The sequence below is a fragment of the Strix uralensis genome, chromosome 11, assembly GCF_047716275.1.
Source record: "Strix uralensis isolate ZFMK-TIS-50842 chromosome 11, bStrUra1, whole genome shotgun sequence".
NCBI classification, from domain to species: domain Eukaryota; kingdom Metazoa; phylum Chordata; class Aves; order Strigiformes; family Strigidae; genus Strix; species Strix uralensis.
In genome coordinates, this window is record NC_133982.1 from 10,734,494 (window position 1) to 10,758,167 (window position 23,674).

General features: G+C 57.9%; 1 protein-coding gene across 10 annotated transcripts in view; it reads left to right on the forward strand.

Moving 5' to 3' along the window:
* The first annotated feature begins 404 nt into the window (after positions 1–404).
* Positions 405–23,674, forward strand: part of TLE3 (TLE family member 3, transcriptional corepressor) — a 28,543-nt gene continuing 5,273 nt past the window's right edge. The window contains exons 1-14 of one of the 10 annotated variants that reach the window (XM_074881077.1): positions 414–802; positions 1,354–1,487; positions 1,566–1,666; positions 1,816–1,879; positions 2,846–2,890; positions 11,067–11,129; positions 11,567–11,671; positions 17,893–18,097; positions 19,336–19,352; positions 21,615–21,734; positions 21,927–21,977; positions 22,170–22,325; positions 22,470–22,602; positions 22,887–23,068. In XM_074881077.1, the coding sequence (XP_074737178.1) occupies positions 1,464–1,487; positions 1,566–1,666; positions 1,816–1,879; positions 2,846–2,890; positions 11,067–11,129; positions 11,567–11,671; positions 17,893–18,097; positions 19,336–19,352; positions 21,615–21,734; positions 21,927–21,977; positions 22,170–22,325; positions 22,470–22,602; positions 22,887–23,068 (1,266 nt within the window). In that variant the 5' untranslated portion in view covers positions 414–802; positions 1,354–1,463. Of the gene's footprint in view, positions 881–1,353; positions 1,488–1,565; positions 1,667–1,815; positions 1,880–2,845; positions 2,891–11,066; positions 11,130–11,566; positions 11,672–17,892; positions 18,098–19,335; positions 19,353–21,614; positions 21,735–21,926; positions 21,978–22,169; positions 22,603–22,886; positions 23,084–23,674 lie in introns of all 10 variants that reach the window. The other 9 variants (XM_074881080.1, XM_074881076.1, XM_074881079.1 and 6 more) reach the window with 9 other exon arrangements.

The following is a 23,674-nucleotide window of genomic DNA, read 5'->3' on the forward strand; positions in this document are numbered from 1 at the left end:
GCCGCGGCCTCCGCCGGGCCCATCAAAGGGGTCGAGGCCAGGGAAGGGAGGGCGGGAAGCCGCCCCCCCCTCGCCGTACCGACCGTTTTTCCGTCACCAAGCGGTTCTGTTTGTTTCAGAGCCCCTCGCCCCCCCCGGCTGCAGGAGGTACCGGGACTCCCCGCTCCGGGCCGCCCGCGGGGGCAACTGAGCGGCCCGGCGGGGCGAGTGGGCGTGGCCTGCGTGAGGGGAGGGCGGGCGGGGCGCGCGGGCGGGCGGGGCTCGCGGGTGGGCGGGGCGCGCCCCCGCCGTCCCCGCCACAAGCTGGCATTGTGACGTCACCGCCGGCCGCCGCTCAATCAGCTCCCGCCTTCCCCCTCCCCCACGTGGGTTCGGCGCTTCCCCATTGGCCGCCGCCGCAGAGGCCGCCCGGGTTTTGTTCCCCGTCCCCGCCGCCCCGTTTTTCCCGAGCGCTCCCGGCGGCGGGGACCGGACCGCGTGCTCCGGCGCTGCCCCACTCGCGGCGGCATCACGGGGGGGGGGGGGTGGCTGCTGCTGCTGCTGCTCCTCCGCTCCGCACCCCCCGACCCGCAGGTTCCGCGCCCGGGACACCCCCCGCCGCCGCGGGGTCCCGTGCCCCCCCCCCCATGGCTTGTGGAGTTACGGCGATACCGGCTGGACGGAGCTGAACGGCCGCCCCCGGGCGGGGGGAGCCGCGGCGGAGGCACCGCTCGCACCTCGCATGTCCGCGGCGCCCGGGAAGTCGGATGTGTACGGCCTCCTCCCCCCCTCCTCCTCTCCTCCATGGCCGTCGTGCTCCGGCGTTAGTTCCTGGCTTTGCTTCCCCCTTCCTCTCGCAGCAGGAATACCGCGGGATCCTCCTTCCTCCGGGGCTGTTTTGGTTGGGTTTTGTTGTTGTTGTTGCTTTTTTTTCATTTATTTTTTTAATTTTATTTTTTCGGGGGTGATTTTTTCTTTTTTTTCTTTTTTTTTTTTTTCCGTGAGCGTGTGCCGGAAAAGGGGAGGAGGAGGAGAGGGGGTGGGGGGGTGGTGGAAGGAAGCGGAGGACCGCGGAGCGAGGCGGTTGGTGGTGTGTGTGTGTGGGGGGGGGTGCTCAGCACCTGGCCCCCGGCGGTGCGCGGTTGCGGCCGGGCTGGGCTCGGCTCCGCGGGCGCGTAGCGCCTCTCCGGCGGTGCGGAGCTTTGCGCGGAAGGAGGGGGGGTGGTGGTGGTATTGAAGAGGTGGGGGGGTGCGCAGCGAGCCGGGCTGGCCGGACCCGCTCTCCCCCCCCCCCGCCCCCCCCCCCCCTCCGTCGCCCTCCTCCCTCCCTCCTCCGCCCCCCGCACGGACTTTCCTCCCGTCTCTTTGTTCCAGTTCTCGGTCTCTCCGGGCGCGCTCCGTGGCCGGCGGGCAGCAGCGCACGTCGCGATCGCCGTAGCGAGGCACGGCGCGGCTGGCTCCAGTGACCGCGCCCCAACCCTGCCATGTACCCCCAGGGCCGGCACCCGGTGAGTCCCGGGATCCCCGAGCCCCCCCCACGCCGATTCCCCCCTCCCCGCCGGTGCTGAGCCCCCTCTTCCCCGCAGGCTCCGCACCAGCCGGGCCAACCGGGCTTCAAATTTACCGTGGCCGAGTCTTGCGACCGGATCAAGGACGAGTTCCAGTTTCTACAAGCCCAGTACCACAGGTGAGCGCGGGGGGGGGGACGACGGGACACGGGGGGGGAACACCGGGGCGCGGCTGCGGGCAGCGCCGCTCCCCCCCCTTTCCCCTGCCCGCGGGGTCTCACCCCTCTGCTCTGCCCCCCCCCCCACCCCCTTTTTCCCCCTTTCCCAGCCTGAAAGTGGAGTATGATAAACTGGCGAACGAGAAGACCGAAATGCAGCGCCATTACGTTATGGTAAGAGACTTTAATCAGATTTCGGATCAGGCTGTAAATGTCATTAGCTGGGAGCCCAGCCGTGCGCTGGAGGGGGGGGAGGAAGGAAAAACGGGCAGCTGCCTGCCCAGGGACCCCGCCGCCGTGCCCGCGGTGTGGGCAGGGAGGGGGCTGCCTGCCCTGCCCGCCCTGCCCGCCGCTGGTGCCAGGGCGCAGCGCAGACCCAGACGGCTGGAAGCGCAATAACAAGTTTCCTGTTAACCCCCTTTCTGCCGGCGCCTGCAGCCCCAGGCTCGGGGAGGGGGTGGGGGGGGGGGGGGGCGTGTGTGTGGGGGTGCCCCCCTTGCTGCCTCCAGGGTACTCAGCGAGGCGGGATGAGCCCCCCACCCCAGTGGTTTCCCAGGGCATCCCTTCCCGAGGAAAATGAGCTTTTTTTGTTGCTGCAGAAGCCTCTTTTTGTTTTTTTTTTTTCCTTCCAAAATTTGCCTTGCGGGACCCCAGAGTGGGCTCGTTTGTGTTTTTAATCCGTTTAACAGGACCCAGCACCCCCTTTCCCAACGCGGGGGGAAGGGATTGGGGTGCTCCCCGGGTTCCCAGCACCAGTGCTGGACCCAGGGAGGGGTGGGGGGGGATAAATCCACCCCCCCCCCGCCAGTGAGAAACTGGGTTTTTGGCCAGACTACGGGCTGTACCTGTTCTGCCAGGGCTGTGCAGACGCCTGTCACACAGCTCTGTGCCTCTTTGTTTTTCTAAGTAGCTTAGGAGGAGAAAACAGGAGTAAAAAGGAGTGTCCTCCTGTTAAATGCATGCCAGTTAAACCCTATAAACATCGGCCTTTTCTAAGGTATAATTTCCTTGGCTACCAGTGCTTTAAGCGCAGTTTTGATCGGGATGCTTTCTGGTAATGACCTTATGCAAATAACCTGATGTTAAATTAATTCAGATTCTTCTTGGCTCCTTTATTTATTTATTTATTTTATTCCCCAGTACTACGAAATGTCGTATGGTTTGAATATTGAAATGCACAAACAGGTGAGTAATTTAAAGGGGGGAAATTGTGATTGATTGATCTCCTGTTGCCCTTTTCTCAACCTGAGATCACATAGGCCCTGATTGCGCTAAATGGGGAATAAGTGCTGAAGTCAGGGATGTGACTCCAGCTGAGATCTCCTGGCCTGGCAGTTACACTGGCAACTGCAGGTTGATGGCAGCCCGGTGGTTGTTTTTTGTTTTTTTTTTTTTTTTTGCCTATATTCAGGGAAAACTTAGATTTTGCAAAGAGTGTTTATGAGAAGAGGTGAAAATAGCCTTGTCTTCCACGCTGGGAGGTCGGTACCTGGAATAGCGTGTTCCCAACGCTCGGAAAATACTGTTATCTCCTGCGTTTTCCTCTGGTTTTGTTGTTGGTACAACATGACTGTTTCTAAGGTCATACCCCTGATACTCGCCATGCTGTAGCGTGAGACTTAGAAGGGAATTATCTTCAGGGATACCGATATCTTATGGTGTGTTGCTCAATGTCACGGATTTGTCTTTGCATCTGGAAAATGAAGCAATGTTTGGTACTTTTTTTTTTCGGTCTCCTCTAATATGTTACTTGCCTGAAGGAAAAATACAGAAGGCTGTAGCAGAATGTGGTGTGCTACCTTGATAAGATTATAGTTAAAGAGCCTAAAGGCTGGGCACATGATGGTAAAACTTAAAGGAATAAAGTTATTATTGAGATTAGACCTGATTATTTGTGCTGCTGCTGCTTACTGGTTTTAGAAGTAGTTCTAATTAAGAACTTAAGGCAGATAGAAGTTGACATCAACTTTGCAATTCGCAAATCAGCCCCATTCAACTCCAGAGTGGTTTTGCTTAATAGCAGCATCACCCTCCTGAGTAAGAAAGTGTCGTTAGCTGACTGATGAAATTCAAAGCGGCGGGTCTGTGAATCTGCCTCTCTTCTTCTTCGCACACACTTCCCTTTAGCTTTCTGGTACGTAGTCACAGGGTAACGAAAATAATTACTGCTTAGTCTTCAGTTTTTTAAAAATATCTTCTGCCATGCAGATAATCCCAACTTCTTTCTCTTCATTGCTTCTGCCTGGACAAAAGCGTCCTGGCGAGGCAGCGCTGCTTGCGGGGAGCCCTGGGGCAGCTGCGCGGGAGCCCGGGTCCGCCGTGCCTGGGGCAAGCAGGGGTACGCGGGGCTGGCTGATGGCTGGCGGAAACCTCGGGCATGGTTTGCCTCGGTGCGCTCAGAAACGACCCTGAATGCAGAATTTCTGCTGAGGCCTGTGGTGGCCTCCTGCAAGGACCCTGTCCCCCTTTTGCCTGCGTCTGGAGGGACCTGGACCCCGCTGCCTCTTCGGAAACACTCGAGGGACTGGAGCCATGCGAGCGCAGGTTGTTTTCGGGAGGGGGAATGCCTCTTACCGCCTGGTCGCTCGGTGTTGAACCGCTTCGCTCTGCGCAAATGCTGGGAGATGCTGAAACAATACAGCAAGATGTTGAGCTTTTCCTCTTGATGGAAGCTTTGGGAGCAGTCGCTGTTTTCTGACGGTCCGTGGTTGGAACCCAAACCCGAACTGCGAGGTTTTGCACCGCGGGATGAGCGCCGGGGCTGGGGGGTGAAAGCCCGTCGTAGGCTCCGGCTTCGTCGGCGCGTGGCTGGGGCTCTCCGCCGCTCGCCCCGTCCCGCGGGTGTGACTGTGCAGCGTGGCCTCCCCGTGGCGTTTGGTGAGGTGAAGCCTCTGCTGGGGTTTCCGGGGGTATCTGAGGGGAGCCTCAAAACGCCCGGGGGCAGTTTTTCCGTGGGGCTGGACCCGGATTTTGCAGGGTGGCAGCTCCCCCGCCACGGCGTCGGCAGCCCGGGGAGGCCCTGCGTGGTCGGCGTGCCGTGCTGGGAGCTTCGCTGCCTTGCAACTCGGCAGATCAATCTCCGCCGGATGATTCCAGCCTGCGCCCAGCATCCCCCGCCTGCTTTAGTTGTTCCTGGTGACATATGCTGCGTGCCTAGTGCTGGGCTGATGGGGGAAGTTTGGGGAGGTGAAGCTGTCTTGTTATTTAATTGACAGCAATGTGCATGGTGCTGGAGGAAAACAAAGCAGCCGGAGCTGCTCCCAGCGCGCTTCCAGGCGAAAATGGGGCGAGAGCGAGTGGAGGGATGGGCGAGCTGGGTGCCCGTGGAGGGTTTGCCCCTCTCTGGGGCTGCAGCATCCCCCCAAAAGGCAGCCGGGCGCTAATTGCAGCATGGTCCTGCCTGCATCTGGTTGAGGGTGGCTAGTCCTGAACAAACAAGTTTTATCAGCTGACCTGTTTAGCGGTTGACTTGTGTTTATCTGCACACAATCAAGTAGACTGAAGTGCTTGAATTATTCATGCAGTGTCCTGCCCTCCAGACTTGACTGCTTGTGATTACATCTGCTTGAGACAAACATTGATGGATACTTCATCTTTAAGCAAAAGGGGATTGTCTGTCTGTGGGCTTATATAACAGATTATCTCTTCTACGCTGAATATTAAGTGTGTGCATATGTGGCCGCGTGTGGGTTTTTTTTCCTTTCTTCTCGTTTTGTTTCTTGTTAAGAAAAAAATGTAGTTTCATAAACAACTCCATATGCAAGGAAATATTTAGGAAGTGACTACCCACATTGTTGCATATAACGCAGTGAATTGCTCCTTACATCAGTCTTCCTGCTGAATGAGCCACTCTCTTATCCCGGCTCAGCTTTCTTAAACCTGAGGCCAGTCGGGAGTTTTCTTTTTAAACCTGAGCAAAATCCCCCCCCCCCTTTTTTTTTTAAGGTTAATTGATTTTTACAAAAGGAACTTTTGTCCCCCTGTTGTTTTTACATTGTTTTTGTTCAGATCTCTGTAGATAATTGCCGAATGCAATCGGAGGGAATGACGATTCCAAAAGAAAAACTAATTTTGCGTGGGTAAAGGGGACACCGCAGAGGGGAGAACCTCTGTGCTGATTGTTTTTTCATGGCTGAGAACTCTCCACATAAGCACTTCTTGGTTTTGTGCTTAAACACTTAATGCTTGGAACAAACCTAAACCCTCCTGACACTTCCAGGGGAAGAGAGGGATGCTTTTTTTTTTTTTCCTAGAATATTCTGAGAACACAATATACTTTCTGTCATGCTCGTTAGCGAGGAGTGCCAGGTAATAATTTGCTAAATACTTCAGAAGCCAAGTAATTTGTTAGTGTGATACTCTCAGGTCTCCTAAGGTGGAAGGGAATAGCTGTCAGCCAGCTTAACCTCTCCCTCCCCTCGGCTTTGCAGGAGACACTGGGGGTTCTGGCTGGGTTCTGGGGGTCGCTGGTGGGTTTTGGGGGTCCCGAGTGAGTTCTGCCCACCCCTGCAGCCCTGGTACCAGTGGTAATTCTGTAATGAGGGGTTGTGGCCCGCCCCTCCACACCCCCTCCCTGAATTTAATTCTCATCAGTGAAGCTCTCCACTTTGCTAATAACGATAGCAGCCACAAATAGCTTTCAACATGCCATTGACAGCCTGGTTGGAGAGAGCACTTGAAATAGTGGTAGACAGCTGAAAGTACCCATAATTGTGCGCCGGAGTGAGAACCACACTGCTCAAGGGCCTTATTTTCATGTGCTTAAAGAGACAATATCCTGGTTTCAACAAATGCTTCTGGTGCTTCACGGGTGGTGTGATTTACTCCTTGCCTTTTTCCAACCGCCCCTGCCACCCTCTTCCAGGGCTGAGCTTCAGGGAGGGGGGGGGGGGGGGGGGCGTGCGCCGCACTGTGGGAGACCTGGGGTGGCTGAAGGAGGGTTGTGGTGGTCCAGACCCGTCTCGGAGTCGTCACCGGTGTGTGGAGGGGTCTGTGGTCTTGAGGTGAGGAGGAAGCTGGGGGCTTCTCCCCAGGAGTCTCATGTGAGCCTTCGGGTGATGCTGATGCCATGTTCCTGTGTCCCATGGTCCCTTGCCTTCGACAGCCCTGCCAACCCCAGTGCTGTGGGGTTTAGGCTTGTGGGGCAAGTCTTTATAATGGTTTGGTGTGGTTTTCAAGAGGAGGAAGGGCTGAATGAGCGGTGCTGGGTGTTCAGCCCCTTGTCTCTGGCCTCCAGCCCATGGTTTAAATCAATACGCCAGGGCAGGTTGGAGTTTGGCCTGGCGTGGCCCAAACTCTGTTCTGAGACTGCATCTGAGGTGGCCTGTGCTGGTGTGATTTGACCCAAAACCACGTGGGTTCATGGCGGATCCATCCTGCTCGGGGTTTCTGCAGGCATCTCCATCTCCAGAGCACAGCTGAGCACCAGCCCCAGAGGCTCTTGAGTGTTGGGACCCCGAGGGGGGGGTGGTTTGGGTCTGGTCCTGTGTTGCGGGGTCCTGCCCAGGGGTGCTGGGATCAGCCTAGGGTGCTGCGATGGGGCTGGGTCAGCCCCTTTCCTCACTCAGCTGAGACCAGGGCTAATACATTCTGGCACAGTGAGCATCTCGGTTGCCCAGAGCAACGTCTGCAGGGACTCCTGCCAGGGTGCAGCCCCCCCCTGCACCCCCTTACCCTGGTTCAAGGCTGGGGCTCTGCTTGAGCTCCCATCCTTTGGGTGATTTTTATTTTTATTTTAAGGTCGCTCCTTTCAGCTCTGCTCTGCGTATCCTGCGACTGGCGCCCGGCAGCGTTATTTTTAAACTTCCTTCTGCCATGTCCAGGTGTAAAAACTTGAGGATGGAGGGCCGGGGCTGCCAGGGGGAGCCGGCCCCGCAGCTATTTAACACCGTGCCACCCCTGCCCGGTTCCTGACGTGGCTCCAGCAGCGGCTCTTCGTGCCCTTTGGGTGCTGGGAGCAGCTCTACCCATTTTAAGGGCGGGTGACAGGACTCACAGCCCGTGGCCGAGGGGTCTGTCTCTTGATTTATAACCACTGCAAATGTTTTCTCTGATTTCCCTGCTCACGAAACCACCCCGGGAGTGTTTCTTGTCCAGCAGCAGGTCAGATTGCTGGCCGGGGGTGGTGGTGGTGGTGGGGATTAGTCAGGATTTGAGGTTCTCCTGACTCCTCGCCCTTTTTAATGAGCGGCATGGAGCTGCCGTCAGCATCCTGCCGCCCGGGTGAATGCTCCCATGGGTGCCGGTGCTGGGCTATGCGGGTGGGTGCCCCTCCTGGGCTGCCCTGTGCACCCCCCTGGGTTTTATCCCCCCCTCATTCGCAGCCCCCATCTCAGGGACGTCCGCCGTGGTCCAGCGGAGATGCAGGGCATTGGGAGGGGATGCGGAGGCTGGGATTGCCATGGCAACCCGCAGCGGGGGAATGGAGGTTTTTCTTGGCAGGAGCAGCTCGGGGGGGCTCAGGGGGCTTCGCCGCGCTGGGGCAAGGTGATGAATGAGCCCTGTTATGGGGAAGGTGTCGGGCGTGAAACCCTCCCCTATTCCTGGCATGCCGGAGGATCCCCTTTCGCTCCCGATTAAACTTTTAGTGGGGACAACTAGAGTTTAATATGCTGGGGAATGGGGAAAGTTAAAGTGAACAAATATTTAAAGATTATTGGATCTCATGTTAACAGGAAACCTCATGGTTGTAAACATAATATTTTGGCCATCTAATATCTTCTTGCTTGCTGAATCCCACGTGGGAAGTCTCTCTTTTTGCAGAGCGCGAAGTTTTTCTTCAAATCTGTGTTGGAAGTTTGGGCAGAATTGGATTTAAACGTGGAGGCGATGGGTCGTCTGCGTCTTGTTTGTCTGGACCGTGTTACTGCTCGATGGTGCCTGGGGGAAACCCAGCACCTTCCCTCCCTCCTCTGCGGAGGCGGCTTGTTTGGATGCTGCATTTTTTTTCCTGTACACCTAAATGACCTTTGCAACACGCAGCCGGAGGGACTGCTCGTGCTGTTTTCACCTCAAATAAGGATTGAATTTGTTCTAGAATTTGTTGGGGGCTGGCAAGCAAGAGCTCGCAGGAGAAGCGACCGTGCCGGAGGAGTAAGGCGCCGAGTGCTTGTTGCATCCAGAATCCAATAGACTTCATCTGAAGGGATAAATATTTAATGGAGCTGCAGTTTATATATAATCTAATCGATGCGTCGGTGCCAAAAAGGCCTTTAAAGAGGTTTACCTATTGCTGAGCAGTGTGGGCTGCAAGCACCGGGGTGGTTGTCGGTGGCTCTACAGCCGCGTTGAAGCGACATGGCTTTGCCAGGGTGGCTGGTGGCCACGCACACTGCTGGCCCCCGCTCCTGCTGCCTCGGACACGGCGCTGTGGCTGGGTTGTGTTTGTGCAGTTTTAGCTTGCAGCCCCATTTCGGGGGTGTGGAGCCATTGGGGGGTGATGCACCCAGAGCCCTCCCCTCAAGGCAGGGAGTACTGCGCCTTCAGCAGCCGCCTGAGCCCTACATCCTCGCTTTTGGGTCCGTGATAGTCCTGGGGGCTACCACACTCGTGTAGCTGTAGCCAAGGTACCTAGTCCAAACCCTCATCACTTCCAGCTGCCTCTGCCCTGGCACGGCATACCAGCATGTTCCCCCAACCTCGGGAAGGGCTAATAAAAGCATCAGGTGTAACGCGATCACCGGGGCGCTTTCGGAAAAGACGACAGCCAGAAATATCCCCGGCGCTTTGAAGCCAAAAGCGGCAACGCCCGTGCGAAGGTGCTGCGGGGGGTTCGTGGGGACCCCTTGCAGCAGGTCCCCGAGCTTGGGTGGCCATGAGGTCTCTGCAGGCTGGTTTCCTCTGTTGGGCTGAGCCCAGGCTGGGGCTTATCGAGGTGGTTGTGCTTGTTGGGTTAGTCTTGTGATGTTGGTGTATCCCAACACCCCAAAGCAAGGGTTGGATATCTTGGTGTTTTTTTTTTTTCCCCTCCAAACTATGGTATTTGGATTTTTTTTCTTGCAGTGTTTGAGAGCAGGTGGAGCTGAGAGCCCCTCTCTGGGTTGGCACCCCACTGGGGCTGGGATTAAAGAGCAGAGCTGCTGTAGGACACATCCCGGGGAGGCCTTGGGGCCGAGCAGTGGGGATCAGGAGAGCAAAGCCTTGGGGTGCTGGGGGTGGAGGTGGTGATTTGGGGAGCACATGGGGGTCTCGGAGCGGGGGGCAGCCACTGGCTGTCCTGGGAGGAGGCACCTCACCGACGGGGAGGCTGGAGTGAGACCCGCTTAATCACTTGTGTTATTGATAATGAGCTGCTCGGGGCTGTCGGAAGGAATTTCTGGGCGTTTGATTCTGTGCCAGGGCTCGGCTCTGGCCATTGTTGCGGCGCTGAATCCTCGCGGCTGCTCAGGCCGTGTTTGAGTTGGACCAAAAGCTGTTTTAACAGCTGCCTCGGCCGGCGGAGCAGCCGCCGTTAACTCTTGGGGGCCGGGCAGCAGCAAGCCGGGGTGGCTCTGTGCGCCGAGCGGGAGCATCCGGGGGTGTGTGGCACCTCCTGGCACCGGGCTGCCCCAAACACGCGCTGGGGTTATCACTCGAGGAAAATGTTATTCCCAGTTAATGGAGACGTTGCAGAAACCATAGTTTGGCAGCACAGGGTGGTTGTTAAACTCCTAAATAACGTGGTTGAGCTGATGGGTGTAAACGGTTGTGGGTTAAATTTCTGGAGCGTGGTCTGAGGACGGCGAAAGGAACCCCAGCGGCTTTGGTTTGGGGTGGGGAAAGACCTTGATGGTGCTGAGATGAGAGCAAGGACCCCCCAGCCCTCGCTGCTGACTGCGTGCTTGCTGCACGAGGTGGGGTGTGTTTGCCGACGCTTCTGCGGGAGGAACTCGACGCCCACAAAGAAGCACCAGGGCGGGGAAGCGCCAGCGAGGGGCTGTGCCTGCCGCGTGGTCCCGGCTGGACGTGCAGACTGGATCGTGCGTGATCCCCAGCTCTTGGGGGAGCAGCAGCTGCTCCGGGGATGGGGAGCGGGGCTGAGGATGGGGAGCAGAGCCGGCGCCCGGCCACGTTCCCCCGAAGCCAGAGAAGCCCAGGCTGGAGCGAAGCTGCTGCGGCTGCTCGGTGACACTCGGTCCCGCCATGGGGAGGGGAGCGGGGCTGTGGCCCTGCGCTGGCGAGCACCAAGTGTGCACAAAGGCACTTTTGTTGCCTCTTTGGGGAGTCACTGCTTCCTCTTGTGTGGCCGGCGAGGGGATGGGGAGGGGGGGTTGCATGAGAGGGGACAGGGAGGGGACGCACGGCGCTGCTGCCGGGAAGCCTCGTGCAGTCCGTGGGAGGTTACTCGGTACTGACTTGCTTTTTCTTCTTCCTTTTTTTTCAGACAGAAATTGCTAAAAGACTGAATACGATTTTAGCCCAGATAATGCCTTTTCTGTCACAAGAGGTAAGGATGTTTTCACACCCCAGGTGTGCGATGCTGCTCCCCATGGGGGGGTTTCCCCAGCACTGTGCCCCTCGTGGCAGGGGGGTTGGTCCCACGAGGGGGCACGAACCTGCTCCCACCAAACCCATGTTTTGGGTGTGTGGGGCTGCTCTGGGGTGTCCCATGAGACACGGCTCAGATCCCACATGCACGTTGGAAAACCCTCGGGGTGGGGGAGAGCCAGGCCCCACGAGGGGCTTTGCTGGGCTATGGGGGTCTGCACCAAGCCTGTGGAGCAAAAAAGGCTGCGAGGGGCTGCTCCAGCTCCCCCTGCCCCCTGCGGTCAGCAAAATATAGACCAAAAAAAGGGGGTGACCAGCTCTGGGAGGGGTGGTGACGCCTCGGCTCGGTGCCCCCATGCCTGGCTCTGACCTGGCCACGCACCTCTGTCCCCACAGCACCAACAGCAAGTCGCACAGGCTGTTGAGCGTGCCAAGCAAGTGACAATGACGGAGTTGAATGCTATCATCGGGGTACGTGGACTTCCCAATCTGCCTCTCACCGTGTGTATTACCCCTTTTATTCCTATCATTTACCATAACCAGAGGCAATCCTGCGCTCAGGCGGGGTTCAAGAAGGGCACCTCGCAGCACCCCGACCATCCCGCAGCCCCCCCAAATCACCAAAACTCCCTCAATCCGGCATTGAGTGAGACGGAGGGTGGCAGCCACCTCTTGGGCAGCCCAATCCCCCTCCCCGGGCACTAATACAGCGCCGGGGGCCTCCGCCAGCCAAAGTTGATGTTCCCCATGAGAGTGGGGAGCGTTTGGGGTGCGGGGCCGGGTGCCTGGCAGCCCTCCCGGAGCCCCCTGAGCCCAGGCATGTCTCTGCGTGTGCTGTTGATGTGAAATGTGCTGTAAACTTGACGGAGTTGTTGTTCCATGCATTGACTTACCCGCTCCTGTCTTACTGGGCTCTCTCTTTCTCTCGCAGATCTCGGGCAGTTTTTTTAAGACTAACAGGTTTTTTTTTATTGTCTCTTTAATTGATGTGTAATGGTCTCAGTCCTGCAGCAAATCTGCTCTCTGGAGCTGCCTTAACCCTGGGACATCAGCGTCCCCAACCAGCATCCTGGGGGGGTGGCTCCAGGGCTCCTCTGGGTTTTGGTGTTTCCCAAAAAGTACTGATTTTTAATTTTTTTTTGTGTGTGTGTGAGTAACTATTTACACTTCATTCTTAAGCTACAAGGATCTTTGTGATTCTCTGCATTTAACTTGGTTTTTATCTACATTTTCCTGTTTTGATGGGTAGCACTAAGTGTAGAAACGTGCCCTTGGGGCCGAGGGAAGCCTGGGCTGCAGCCGGGTCCCTCCCCGTGGGGGGGATGTGTGGCAGTGGCACTTGGGAAGCGGTTTGGGCATGGCAGCGTGTCTGCGCTGGGGTGGCAGGCAGCTGCCTGGCCTCCTGCCCGCTGCTGCCTGCACCTTCCCAGCGGGCTGGGAGGTGAACTGCTAGAGACAGCGATGGAGGGAGGTGCTGGGCTTTGATGAGATGCTTTAAGTCGCAGCCAGGAGCCCAGGCAGCTAGAGGCAGATATTGGAATTCAATTAAGGTAAATGAGCGGGGCCCGTGACCCCCATTTTCAAGGTAATTGCTTCCTCGGATCAGAGCGAGTGTCATCCCGTCATTAAGCAGCCAGGCATTTAATCGCTTTGCCTGATGAACTTGGAGGAGGCAGGAGTTCTGGGCAGCGTCTCCTCCTGCCTGGCGAGGGAGGGACCTGGGGTGGCTGTGGGCACGGGGGTGGCCAGTGACTCCGTGGCTTGGGTGGCCCCGAGAGGAGGGCAGAGCTCGTCCCCGAGCTGTTTCGGGTGGTGGATCTGAGCTGCTCGGTGGCTGCTGCACCTGCGCCCCCTGAGACACAAAACCGAAAGGGTTTTGTTTTTTTTTTTAATTATTTTTTTTTTTTCCAGCAAACAATTTCTCCCTGTTGTGCTCGTGCGGGTTTGTTATTGTAGGGTTGCTCGTGTGGGGCAGATGGCTGGTGCGTGTTTGCTCCTCTCGAGTGGAAGAGGGCAGTGTGCTGGGGCATGCACAGACACCCCCCCCCGCCCCCCATGTCCCGTGGGGACAGGCCACTGACACGGGGGGACGTGTGGCTCCGCTGTGCCCTGCCGTGCCTTGCAGCAAGGGAAGGCGACTCTATTTATAACCTGCCCCAGCATCTTGGTGCAGGTGCTGCAAACAAAATCGACACGCGCAAAAAACACACCAAATCATTAAAACCTTTCTTTTTTTGCCCCTTTTGAGGTCAAGAACTGTTAATTTTATGCATCTAGGCCATTGTCTCACAGTTCCTCTGCTTCAGGCTTCTGTGAAATTGAGCCCTTGATTTGGTTATAGCTCTGGAAATGATTAGACTACTTTACTAAATTTAACGCAAGTGGTGAACTTAAGTGGTGAACCATTAAATCGGTTAACAAAGGCATGAAGCATGATGTACATAATCCAATTAAAAACACTCTACATACGAGATATTCCTTGCCAGCCTTTCTCATAAATTATAACCTCCTTCATATCTCAACCATATTTGTCTGGCACGTGCCGAGGGACCCCAGAAGGAAAACATCTCCCTGCCTGCACGTCCCCAACCGGCTCCTTGCGCCCGGCCCTGCCTGGGCAACGCTGGTGTCCCTGCTGTCACCTGGGGCTGGGTTTGCAGCACCTTTGCCTTACCCCCTTGCTGCAGGCTGTGGTCCTGGGCTCTGTGGGCAAGCCCGGCCAGTTTGGGGTCCTGCCAGCAGCTGAGAAGCCCCAGTGTGGCTTCCCCAATGGGTCTGAGCTTGGGAAGGTGTTGGGAAGGGCCCTGGCAGGCTGCCCAGCATCTTTGCATGCACCGTCCCATGAGCAGGACCCTGATCCCTGTCTTGTCCCTGCTGTGGGCTGAGCCGTGGGGCACCCACCCGGGGCTGCAGCTGCAGGGGGGTCTTTTTTTTGGGTGGCGAAGCTGGCCAAAGAGCTCCTGCAGCCTGCCCTCCCCCAGGTTGTTTGCAACAAGCCTCCACGGGCTGTGTTTTTGAAAAACCACCTTTCTCAGGGAAAGGAGTAAGGGGCAGGGGAGGAAAGGTGGCTTTTCCAGCAGAGAAGACACTGAGCGAGTGGCATTGCTGAGCTCCGCTGCATCCCCCTGCACCCAGGCGGGTTTTATCCCCCTCTGTGGAGCCTCCAGGCTGCGATTCCTGTGCAGGAGGGAGGCGCATCCACCGTGCCCGGACGCAGTGGAGGTGGCCGTGGGGAGCTGTGGGCAGAGCCTGGGGAAAGCACCGACACCGTGGGCGCTCCAGCCCGCAGCAGAGACCTACGCTGGGCTCATTGGCTCGTCGTCATCTCGCCACGGAATGGAGGTCTGCAGCCCCCAGGTGTGATCTTCACCCCCTTCACGGAGCTGCGGGCAGCCCAGCCCCGACACCGGGTGGAGGTATGAGGCTTCCAAGCGGAGCTGCCTGGCAGGAGCTTTCCACATGGATTCTGCCCACCGGTTCCTGCCTGCCAAAGAGGAGAAGACCACCTTAAAATGTTATCTCGGTCCACAGCAGGATGTTTTGTCTCGATATTCATTTTCAACCCCTGTGCTGGAGTGGGGCTGCTGCAAGGGGGCTCAGACCCTGTGGGGCCAGTCCGCCCTCAGCTCACCGAGCCGTTGAATGGGATGTATTTGGTGGCAACTTAAAAAAAAAAAAAAAAGAGGAAGACACCAGCAGTTTTCTGCTCAGCACGGGGTGGTGATTCTTCCTGCCGTCCATGCCCCAGCTGGGTGCTGCTGCTCTTGCTCGTGGTGGAGCTGCGTTGTCTCCTGGGGCTGTGCCAAGGCTGTGACCCCCAGCAACGTCGCCGGCCTGGACTCAGGGTGCCCATGAGACTGAGCTCCCCCCCTTCTCTGGGGCTCCTGCTGCTGCAGGGGATGGAAAGTTCCCGGGAGGGGTGTTGTGCAGTGCAGGTATTTCTGCCCACCGTGGAAGTTGGAGGTTGCTGAGGATAAAGCATTGGATCTCTGTGTCCCAGCCCCACGGTGATGGGCACTGCAGGAAAGCTTGTAGGGGAGGAGCATATCCTGCTGGAAAACCATCGGGGGCTGTTCTCCAGGGTGATGCTCTGATACAATGGCCAGCTCTGCCTCTCGCTTAAATGGGTGGAAATCATGTGTGATTGGGACTGTGAAGAGCCTCATTGCTTTCAGCAAGAGCCAAGGCTCTTCCTCGAGTGTTGGTGTTGGACGGATTGATCTCGGTGTGTGGCGAGGAGGCAGGGGCTGTGCTCCCCACTGCCAAGGGACACACCAGCATGGGGCTGACACCATCCGGCAGAGCCCCTGGAACTGGGGGACCCCCCCTGAGGCTGGGGACCCCCCCTCATCGTGATCCCCTTGCCCTGCCAGCAAGCTCTCTCCTTGTACTGCTGCCTTGCACGCACCGGTTTGAGGACACCTCCCCAGATGGTCCTGAGGATGCTTCCCCTCCTCTGCCCTGCGGATGGAGCAGCCCGGCAGAAGCCAAGAAGCTCCTGCTTTTGAGGGCACAATGATTTATGCTTTTCCTATAACAGCACTGCAGAGGCCTAATTGCCTTCTTGATTCGGCTTCTGCCACAGCTGAGACCTCTGCGCTGCCCGGAAGAAGCTGCGTTTTAAGATAATGCATCTCCTCTGCCTGAAACTGCAGCTACTGCCTCGCAGATCTGAGCCTGGCTTGTATCCTGGGCGGGGATTTCCCTCTCCCCTCGCACCAGGCTTAGAAACCAGCGCCTGGCAGGTGTGGGTCGCCCACCCCCTTGCCCTGCACCCAGCTCTGCCCCGGGCACCCAGAAGCTGCTCTTGTCCCCCTGTGCCCAGCAGCATGTGACAGCAAGTCACCCCCTTCCTGTTACCCCCTAAAATAGGGCCCTTGGTTGGGGGGTGGGTGGAACATGTGTTTCCCCTGAAGACCTCGGTGCGGGCGTTTTTCCGAAAAGCTGCATCCTGGCTCCTGCAGCTGGGCTGGGGGTTGTTTGTGGGGTGCACAGGGCCTGGCGGGGGGTCGGTATGCACCCCATGGGTACAGGGGGGCTGCAGCCTGGCTTGAGGGTAGGAAGAAGGCTTTTTGAGTGCCCCTCCCCTGCATGATGGGGTCGAGCTGTGCCCTGTGTGAAGCAGAGGGCAGGACCCCTCAGGTTAAAACCACTTCTGCTCTCCCGGTGTCTTTTGGGAGCTGTGGGGCCATCACGGTGACTGGTGCTGCCCCGTTGGGCTGTACTGGGGCATCACACACCCCTTGTTGATCTGTACTGGGGTGTCACCCCACTGCTACAGAGCATGAGCTGGTTTGGGGACACCTGGGTGCACCCCCTTGCAGCACTGGGGAGATGTGCTGGAGCTTGCCATGATGGAAATAGGATGGAAAAATACCTGGGGAGGGCATTTTTGCTGCTTTCCTGCTGCTGTGCATCGAGCCGTGCTGTGATGGTGCAGGGCTGGGACCGAGCTCCCCCTGCACCTTGCTGGGACAGCCCTGGCCTGCTTTCCGTCTGTGCCTCTCGGAGTGCCCCGTGCCACGTTCTGCTGTGCTTGGCAGCACCGGGGAGGGAGAAAACCTGCTCCAAGCTGGTGGTGGGGGTGCTCCGCTGCAGCTCGGGTGCCCCGCCTAGCCTGTCGTTCCTGCCAGAGGTCAGTTGCCCAGATGGAGCTTTCACTGGTGGCTAATTGGGCACTGCTCGAGGTGGCTGTAGGTGCAGGCAGGAGAGTTGGAAACACGAACACCCAGTCTGAGACCCTCCGGGCTGGGCTGCTGCTGCCCCTGGGTGGGAGGAGCCACAGGAGTGGTGACCTGGGGCTCTCAGAAGCGACACCCCTGCAGAGTGGGGTCGGTCAACACCCCTTGACCTGTAGCAACTCCGATTTCAGCTTGTTTTCTTAAAGTTTGTGTTTGAAATAGAGATGCGGGTGTGTATTCAGTGTTCCCTTCCTCTCCTCAAAGCTGTAGTTCAGCTTTTTGCAGCTAAAACTGATCAGGCAATTCCCACGGCCGGGGCTCTCTGCTCCCCAGAACCCTGGGGAGGTGGGGAGCAGCCGGGCGTCCCTGCACCCTCCTGGCTGGGCTGTGCGGGGGGTTCCCTGGCCCTGTGCAACACAGGGAGAGGGTGTACCCGCGGTTTGACCAGCCCCATCCCAGGGCAGGGGATGTCCAGTCAATGACGGGGAGGGGCCGGGAGCAGCGTGGGGAGTTTTCTTACCATCAAGCGCCTTAAAGCTGGTCCTGACCAAATGAGCAAAACTGCTGTTTTCTGACGTGTTCTGGGAGGATCCTGGACACTCAGATTTTCTCTCTCCGATCTGGTTTAGCAGCTGGCACTAGCCAGAGCCACTTTCTGCGTCCTGGGCGGTATTTCTGTCTTTATTTTTTTTGCTTATACCTACTGAAGAGCAAAACTAGCCACGTCTGCAGTGACGATGTGAATTACCTTGAATTAAGGATGATTCCCGTGGTCTGTCCTGGGGCGCATGGGCCACACACGGGCTCGGCTGCCCTGGGGCTGTGCACGGGGCACCCCCCATCCCTCCTGCTAACGGGGCTTCTCCTTCCAGGCAGCCATGTGGGGGGCAGCTCCCCAGGGCATCACCTTGCCGCCCTCCTGGCATGACGCCAGGCACGTCCCTTCCTGCCACACCACCGCTTGATGCCTCGTAACCCACCCACCCCCCTGCCCCAGTCCTGCTGCCCCCCCTCCCCGGCTCACTGGTGGTTTTATTGCAGCAGCAGCAGCTCCAGGCCCAGCACCTCTCCCACGCCGCTCACGGGCCCCCAGTCCAGCTGCCACCGCACCCCTCGGGCCTCCAGCCGCCGGGCATCCCGCCGGTCACCGGCAGCAGCTCGGGGCTGCTGGCTCTCGGCGCCCTGGGCAGCCAGGCACACCTCGCCGTCAAGGATGAAAAAAACCATCACGACCTGGACCACAGAGGTGAGAGCGAGCGGCCGGGTTGATGCCGTCCCAGGGGACTGCTCGTTGCCGCGTCCCCCCGTCCCTCGGTGCGGAGCAGCCTTCAGGGGTGGGCTTGTGCTTTGCGGGGTGCAGCTTTCCCGAAATGATGCTCAAGCCTCGGTGGCCGTGGGTAGTGCTGCCGCTGTCATGGGACATTCCCCGCGGCAGCTTCTGGGCTATCCTAAAACTTTCCCCCCTTTGCTGGTTCGCTGAGGTCAGTTTGCTCCTTTCTTGGCCCCTTTAGGGCAGGGAATGCAAATTGCCCCAAGAAGTGGCAGCGGCGGGTTGGCCTCTGTCGGGTTGTGTTGCTCATGCGCCCCTTGCGTTCGCGCGCGGGTTTGGGTCCTTGCAGGCTTTGGTGGAGTCCAGCTGCAAATCCTGCATCCCTGTTCAGCCATGCCTTAGTGGCAAAGCAGCCTTCCCTCCTCCTCCTCCTCATCCTCCTTTCACAGAGGCTTTCAACAGTCTGGTAACCAGCGTTCTTGACAAGCAAACGTGCTGGTTTTTCTTATTATTTGCAATAAGACAATCTTTTTAGAAGATAAAACGATGCATGAGTTCGGTTGCAAGCCAGCAGAGTTGAAGATTTTCCTTGCAAATCCCCCTGCCCACTAACACACAAAGAGCTGAGATCTTGCCCCTTGCTACACCCATTTGCAGGTCACCCAACAGCCTCATGAAGCTGTTTGGGCTCTTCTGGTGGGTTTGGGGTAGTTTTTCCTCCCCATGAAAGCCAGTGAGAAAAAACTGTTGGTAGCAATTACCCAGTTCATTTTTCTGCACGGATTCAAATTGCCAGGAGATCCCAGGGAAAACGGGGCTGTTTGTGTGCAAATGAATGGCTAAACCACATCGCGCTGCTGTGGCTGCGGAGACGGGCAGTCGGGACCTTCTGGGTTCGTGACTTCGGGTGCCAGCACCTTAGGCTGATGCTGTTCTTCTGCATTTCCCCTTTCCTCCGTGTGTTTTGCCAACTAAATCACATCGACAAAAAGAAAGGGGCAGGAGGCAGGGGGAGCCGGATGGGCAGGGAACGGGAATTTTAAAGCAGAGCTAAAGAGAGCCCAGATAGGTTTTGAGTTAAGGCAGGAGACAGTGCAAGGAGGAGCTTCTAGGTTTAGTTTTCTGTTTTAAGACTTATTCTAACTTGCTTTATTTTTCTGTCTTCTCTTTTTTTTGGCTGTGACCTCGCTTCTGACACCGGCTTCTTCTAAAAGAGCGAGACTCAAGTGCAGTAAGTCCCATTAACCTCCTTTTTTTTCTCCGTTTCTGGTGGCTGCATGTTTTTGTTTCATCTATTGTTTTAAAAAACAGGCGTGTGGGTGTGAGCTCCAGGGGTGCCTTTTGCACAGGTCCTCTTTAATGAAAAAAAGAGCAAAAAAAAAAAGAAAACCCTCCACCCTGGCTGGAAGAGCTGCTGGGCTGTCAGCTGTGCTGGGGCGAGCGGAGCCGCCTCCTCCAGGCCGGTTATGAGATTTGGTTTAAATCTTTCTGATTGCTGCAGAGCTTCGAGATTTGGTTTCAATTGACTAAGCCCTGTGAATGAGCGCAGTCAAGTCTGCGCGGCTAAAAATCCTTCAGCGATTAGGAAAGCTATTTTATTCCTGATCACTCTTCTATTATCTTGGGTCATCTAATCTGTCGGGATGGGTTTTGGCTATTACGCTGCGTTAAGTAGGACTTGGAAGGTCAAGCAGTTAACTAACCAGCTAAATAACCGTGGTGGAGGGCAACCGTCACCTCCAGCTCGGCTGCTTTTTATTTGTGTCCCTGACATCTCGGTGTTAATAGCAGCAGTTTGGTTCTTGTTTTGGCTGGGGGCAGCGCCTGAGCGGGGACAGAGGGGGCGGTGAATGTATTTTTTGGTGGGTAGAGGCTGGTAGGAGCCTGGTGGGGGGCTGCCCTCCCTCTTGGGGGGGCTCAGCCCATGCCCCCCGCCCCTGGGGTGCACAATGCCGCCGTCTCGGGGTAAAACTGGCAGGACAAAGCCCGGCTGAGCTGCGGCTTTGCAGCGATTTCCTGCCATCCCCGAGCCCACAAATGGGCCTTTTGAGAGCTGGGGGCGGATGGGAAGAAAAGTGCCATTTAAGGGGGGAGAGGGGAATTGGGCATCATTAACCTCCTCCTCCGGCGGGGAGGGGGCTGTCAGAGATGGGAAGGTTCCCGATCTATAAAATAAAATACAGGGTATTCCCCGTGGAGGTTTAATGCGCACGATAATCAGAGTTAGTCATTCATATTTTCCTAGCCTTGCCTGCGCAATAAAAAATATTTAGTTTCTTGGCGGCGGGCCAGCGGCGGGCTGAATGGATCGATGCCTCTAAATGCTTGACATGATTCTCTGGTAGCTGCGAGGTTTTTCAGCATGACTGCCTGAGAAGAAAGACCCCGGTGTTATCCAAAGCTGCTTATTGGGTACCGAGGAGAAACATGAACTGCTTTAGTTCTCCCTTTCAGCTGGGAAAGAAAGGCAGGCAGAGGAGCTTAGGAACATTTCTGCTTAGCAGGGGCGGCAGGCTCTGCTCCGAGACATGAAACGATGGTAATTTCTCCTGCCACTCCAAGAAAGTAATTGAAGGGTGTCTGCGCGGGGCTGGGGCTGTGGCGCGGGGCTGGGGCTGTGTCGCAGGGCGATGCGGGGCCGGGCTTTTTCCGGCGCTCTCGAGGTGGTTTGGTGCTGCCATTTTCGCTCCCGGCGCCATCCCAGCGTGCGAGGGGCTTTCCTGGGAACGCCAGCATCTCCTGGGTGCAGCCAGCCCCGCCCCCCGCCCCCCCTCAAGCAGAGCTGCGCTGCAGGGCGCTGGGCTCTGTCCCTCCCGGTGACGAGAATTTTTTTTTTTCCCAAATGGTTTTTGGATGCCGTTTGGCTCAGCAGAGCTCGGCTGCTGGAGCAGCTTGGCCGGGGCTGGGATGAAGCGGGTGCTTTGCTCCCCAAATGAACGCCAGGGTTGAGGCGCCTCCCAGCCCTGCTGGTGCCCAAGGAAGCACCTGTGGGCTCTCGTGGGTGCCAGCCCTTGTGCAAAGCCCTGCCCAGGGCCGGGGCAAAGCTCTGCTGCTCCCGGTGGGGGACAGAGAACGATGGCGACAGGGCTGGTTTAGGTGAGCACAGCTTTCCCCCACTCTGCATTCACCAGTAGCCACTAGTGGATCCCAGCGGCTGCTGGGAGCTGCTGGAACTGCATGCAGATTCCTTCCAGGGTTTTTCAACAACAATCAGCTCCTCCCTTAAATTTTTTTCTGCTGTGCTTTTGCAGTAAATAGGCTCAGGTGCCTGCAAGCAGCCTCGCTGGGATGGAGCATCGTCCCCGGGGCTCAGGGTGATGCCCGGTGCCATGGTGCCCAGGCTGGACCCTGTCCCCTGCTCCCCGGTCTCACCCCACCGTTGGGGTTTTGTCGTAAGGGGCAGGTCTGGGTTTCGGGCTTGGTGTGCGGCACCTTCTAAGCCGCTGGTTGTGGAGTCCTGTTTCCAACTTAAAAGTGTCTTCCGTTATCACAGAATAACTCTGTTTCGCCCTCGGAGAGCCTGAGAGCCAGCGAGAAGCACCGGAGCTCCACGGACTACAGCATCGACTCCAAGAAGCGGAAAGCGGAGGAGAAGGACAGCATGAGCCGATATGTGAGTGACAGGAATGCTCTGCGCCCGCATCCGGGGGCGCCGGACACAACTTTGGGTGGGAGAAAGAGGGATTTGGGTAATATTTTTCCAAACGTGCTGTGGGTGACCTGTGTCTTGCTGCCTGGGGGTGGGGGGTTTGGCTCCCCGCGGGATCCGTCCTCTCAGCGGGATGTAACTCGCTTTGTGTTTCAGGACAGCGATGGTGACAAGAGCGATGACCTGGTGGTGGATGTCTCCAATGAGGTGAGTCCTGGGGGCCTTTTGGCAGCTCTGCTCCTCTCCCCGTGGCACAGTGGGGGTTTGGGGGGGTGGGGGGCGATGTCTTAAGGGCCCCCCATCCCACCCCCCCCCACCGACCCAATTTCTGCCTGAAAAAGAAGGTGGAGGGAGCCCTCCCCGGTGCTGGGGGTGCCAATGCTTTCTCCTGTCTCGCAGGACCCTGCCACCCCCCGGGTCAGCCCAGCCCACTCCCCCCCGGAGAACGGCATAGACAAAGCCCGTGGGCTGAAGAAGGGGGACGCACCAAACAGCCCGGCCTCGGTTGCCTCCTCCAGCAGCACTCCCTCCTCCAAGACTAAAGACCTGGGCCACGTATGTCCTTCGCTCTGCCGGGGGCGGCGGGTCAGGCCCCGCCAGCCACGGGTGCTTGCTGGGGCTGGGGGTTGGCTGAGCAGGGGCTGCGGGTACCGGCAGTTGAGCCTCATCCTTTCTGTTTTTCATCCCTTCTCCATCCAGAACGACAAATCGTCGACGCCTGGGCTCAAGTCGAACACTCCGACGCCGAGGAACGACGCTCCCACCCCAGGGACGAGCAGCACCCCGGGGCTGCGGCCGATGCCCGGCAAACCAACCGGGATGGACCCCCTGGGTGGGTACTGGTCCCCCCCCATGCCACCTCCCTGCTACTGTCCCCAGCACAGCTTCCCCCGTGCCCTCCCTTGGGCTTTGTTGAGCAGGGGTTCAAGTTTATCAGGGACCTAATCCAGGTCGGGATGGGGGTGCCAGCAGCTCGGGTGGCCGCCGGGTCAGAGACGGGGTGACAAGGGAGCTCCAGCCATTGTGTCTTCCCCTCTGGGGCTCGCGGGGGGGAGTGGGGGGGGTTTGGCTGCTGGCAGGCTCCGTTACCTGAGTGTGTCCCCAACCCTGGCGCAGCCTCGGCCCTGCGGACGCCCATCTCCATCGCGGGTTCCTACGCGGCTCCCTTCGCCATGATGGGGCACCACGAGATGAACGGCTCGCTCACCAGCCCTGGCGCCTACGCGGGGCTGCACAACATCCCCCCGCAGATGAGCGCCGCTGCCGCCGCCGCCGCCGCCTACGGCCGGTCGCCAATGGTGAGCTTTGGAGCTGTACGTAGCACTTTTAGCTCCTTTTCTCGCTCCCGGTGGGTGTGGGGAGGGTCTGAGGGGGGTGCAGGGGAAGGGGGGGTTCACAGCCGTGAAACTGGGGCTCCTCGCCGGCTGCGTTTTGAATCGGCCGCTGTCAAAGGGTGCTGGGCGTGGGGATGCCTCCCCGTGGGGTGATGCGCGTGTTCATTGGGGTTTATCTTCCCCCCCCGGTGCATGGAAAGTACCCACTACACAGCCCCCTTCCTATTACTCTCGCTAAACACTTGATTTAAAGCAAAGCACGGTCAAAACAAGAAGTCAAATGCTGCCGTTAATGCAGAGATGGAGGCTTCTGCAGCTGGGGTGCTGGGCATGGCTTGGCTGCTCCTGTCCCTGAGGGTTTGGGAAGAGCACAGGGAGGGTGAGCACATCCCACGCTGCTCCTTGCAAACCTGAAACCTTCAGCTAATTCCCCAGTCCTTCCCCTTTCCACCAGGGGAAAAACTAACAATTAGCTCTTGAGCAGCAAGGGAAAGAGGGAGGCACCGAGTGTCCCCCCATGCCTGCCTGTGCTCGCAGAGGGGAAGCTGTTTGTTTGCGTGCCCAGCTCCT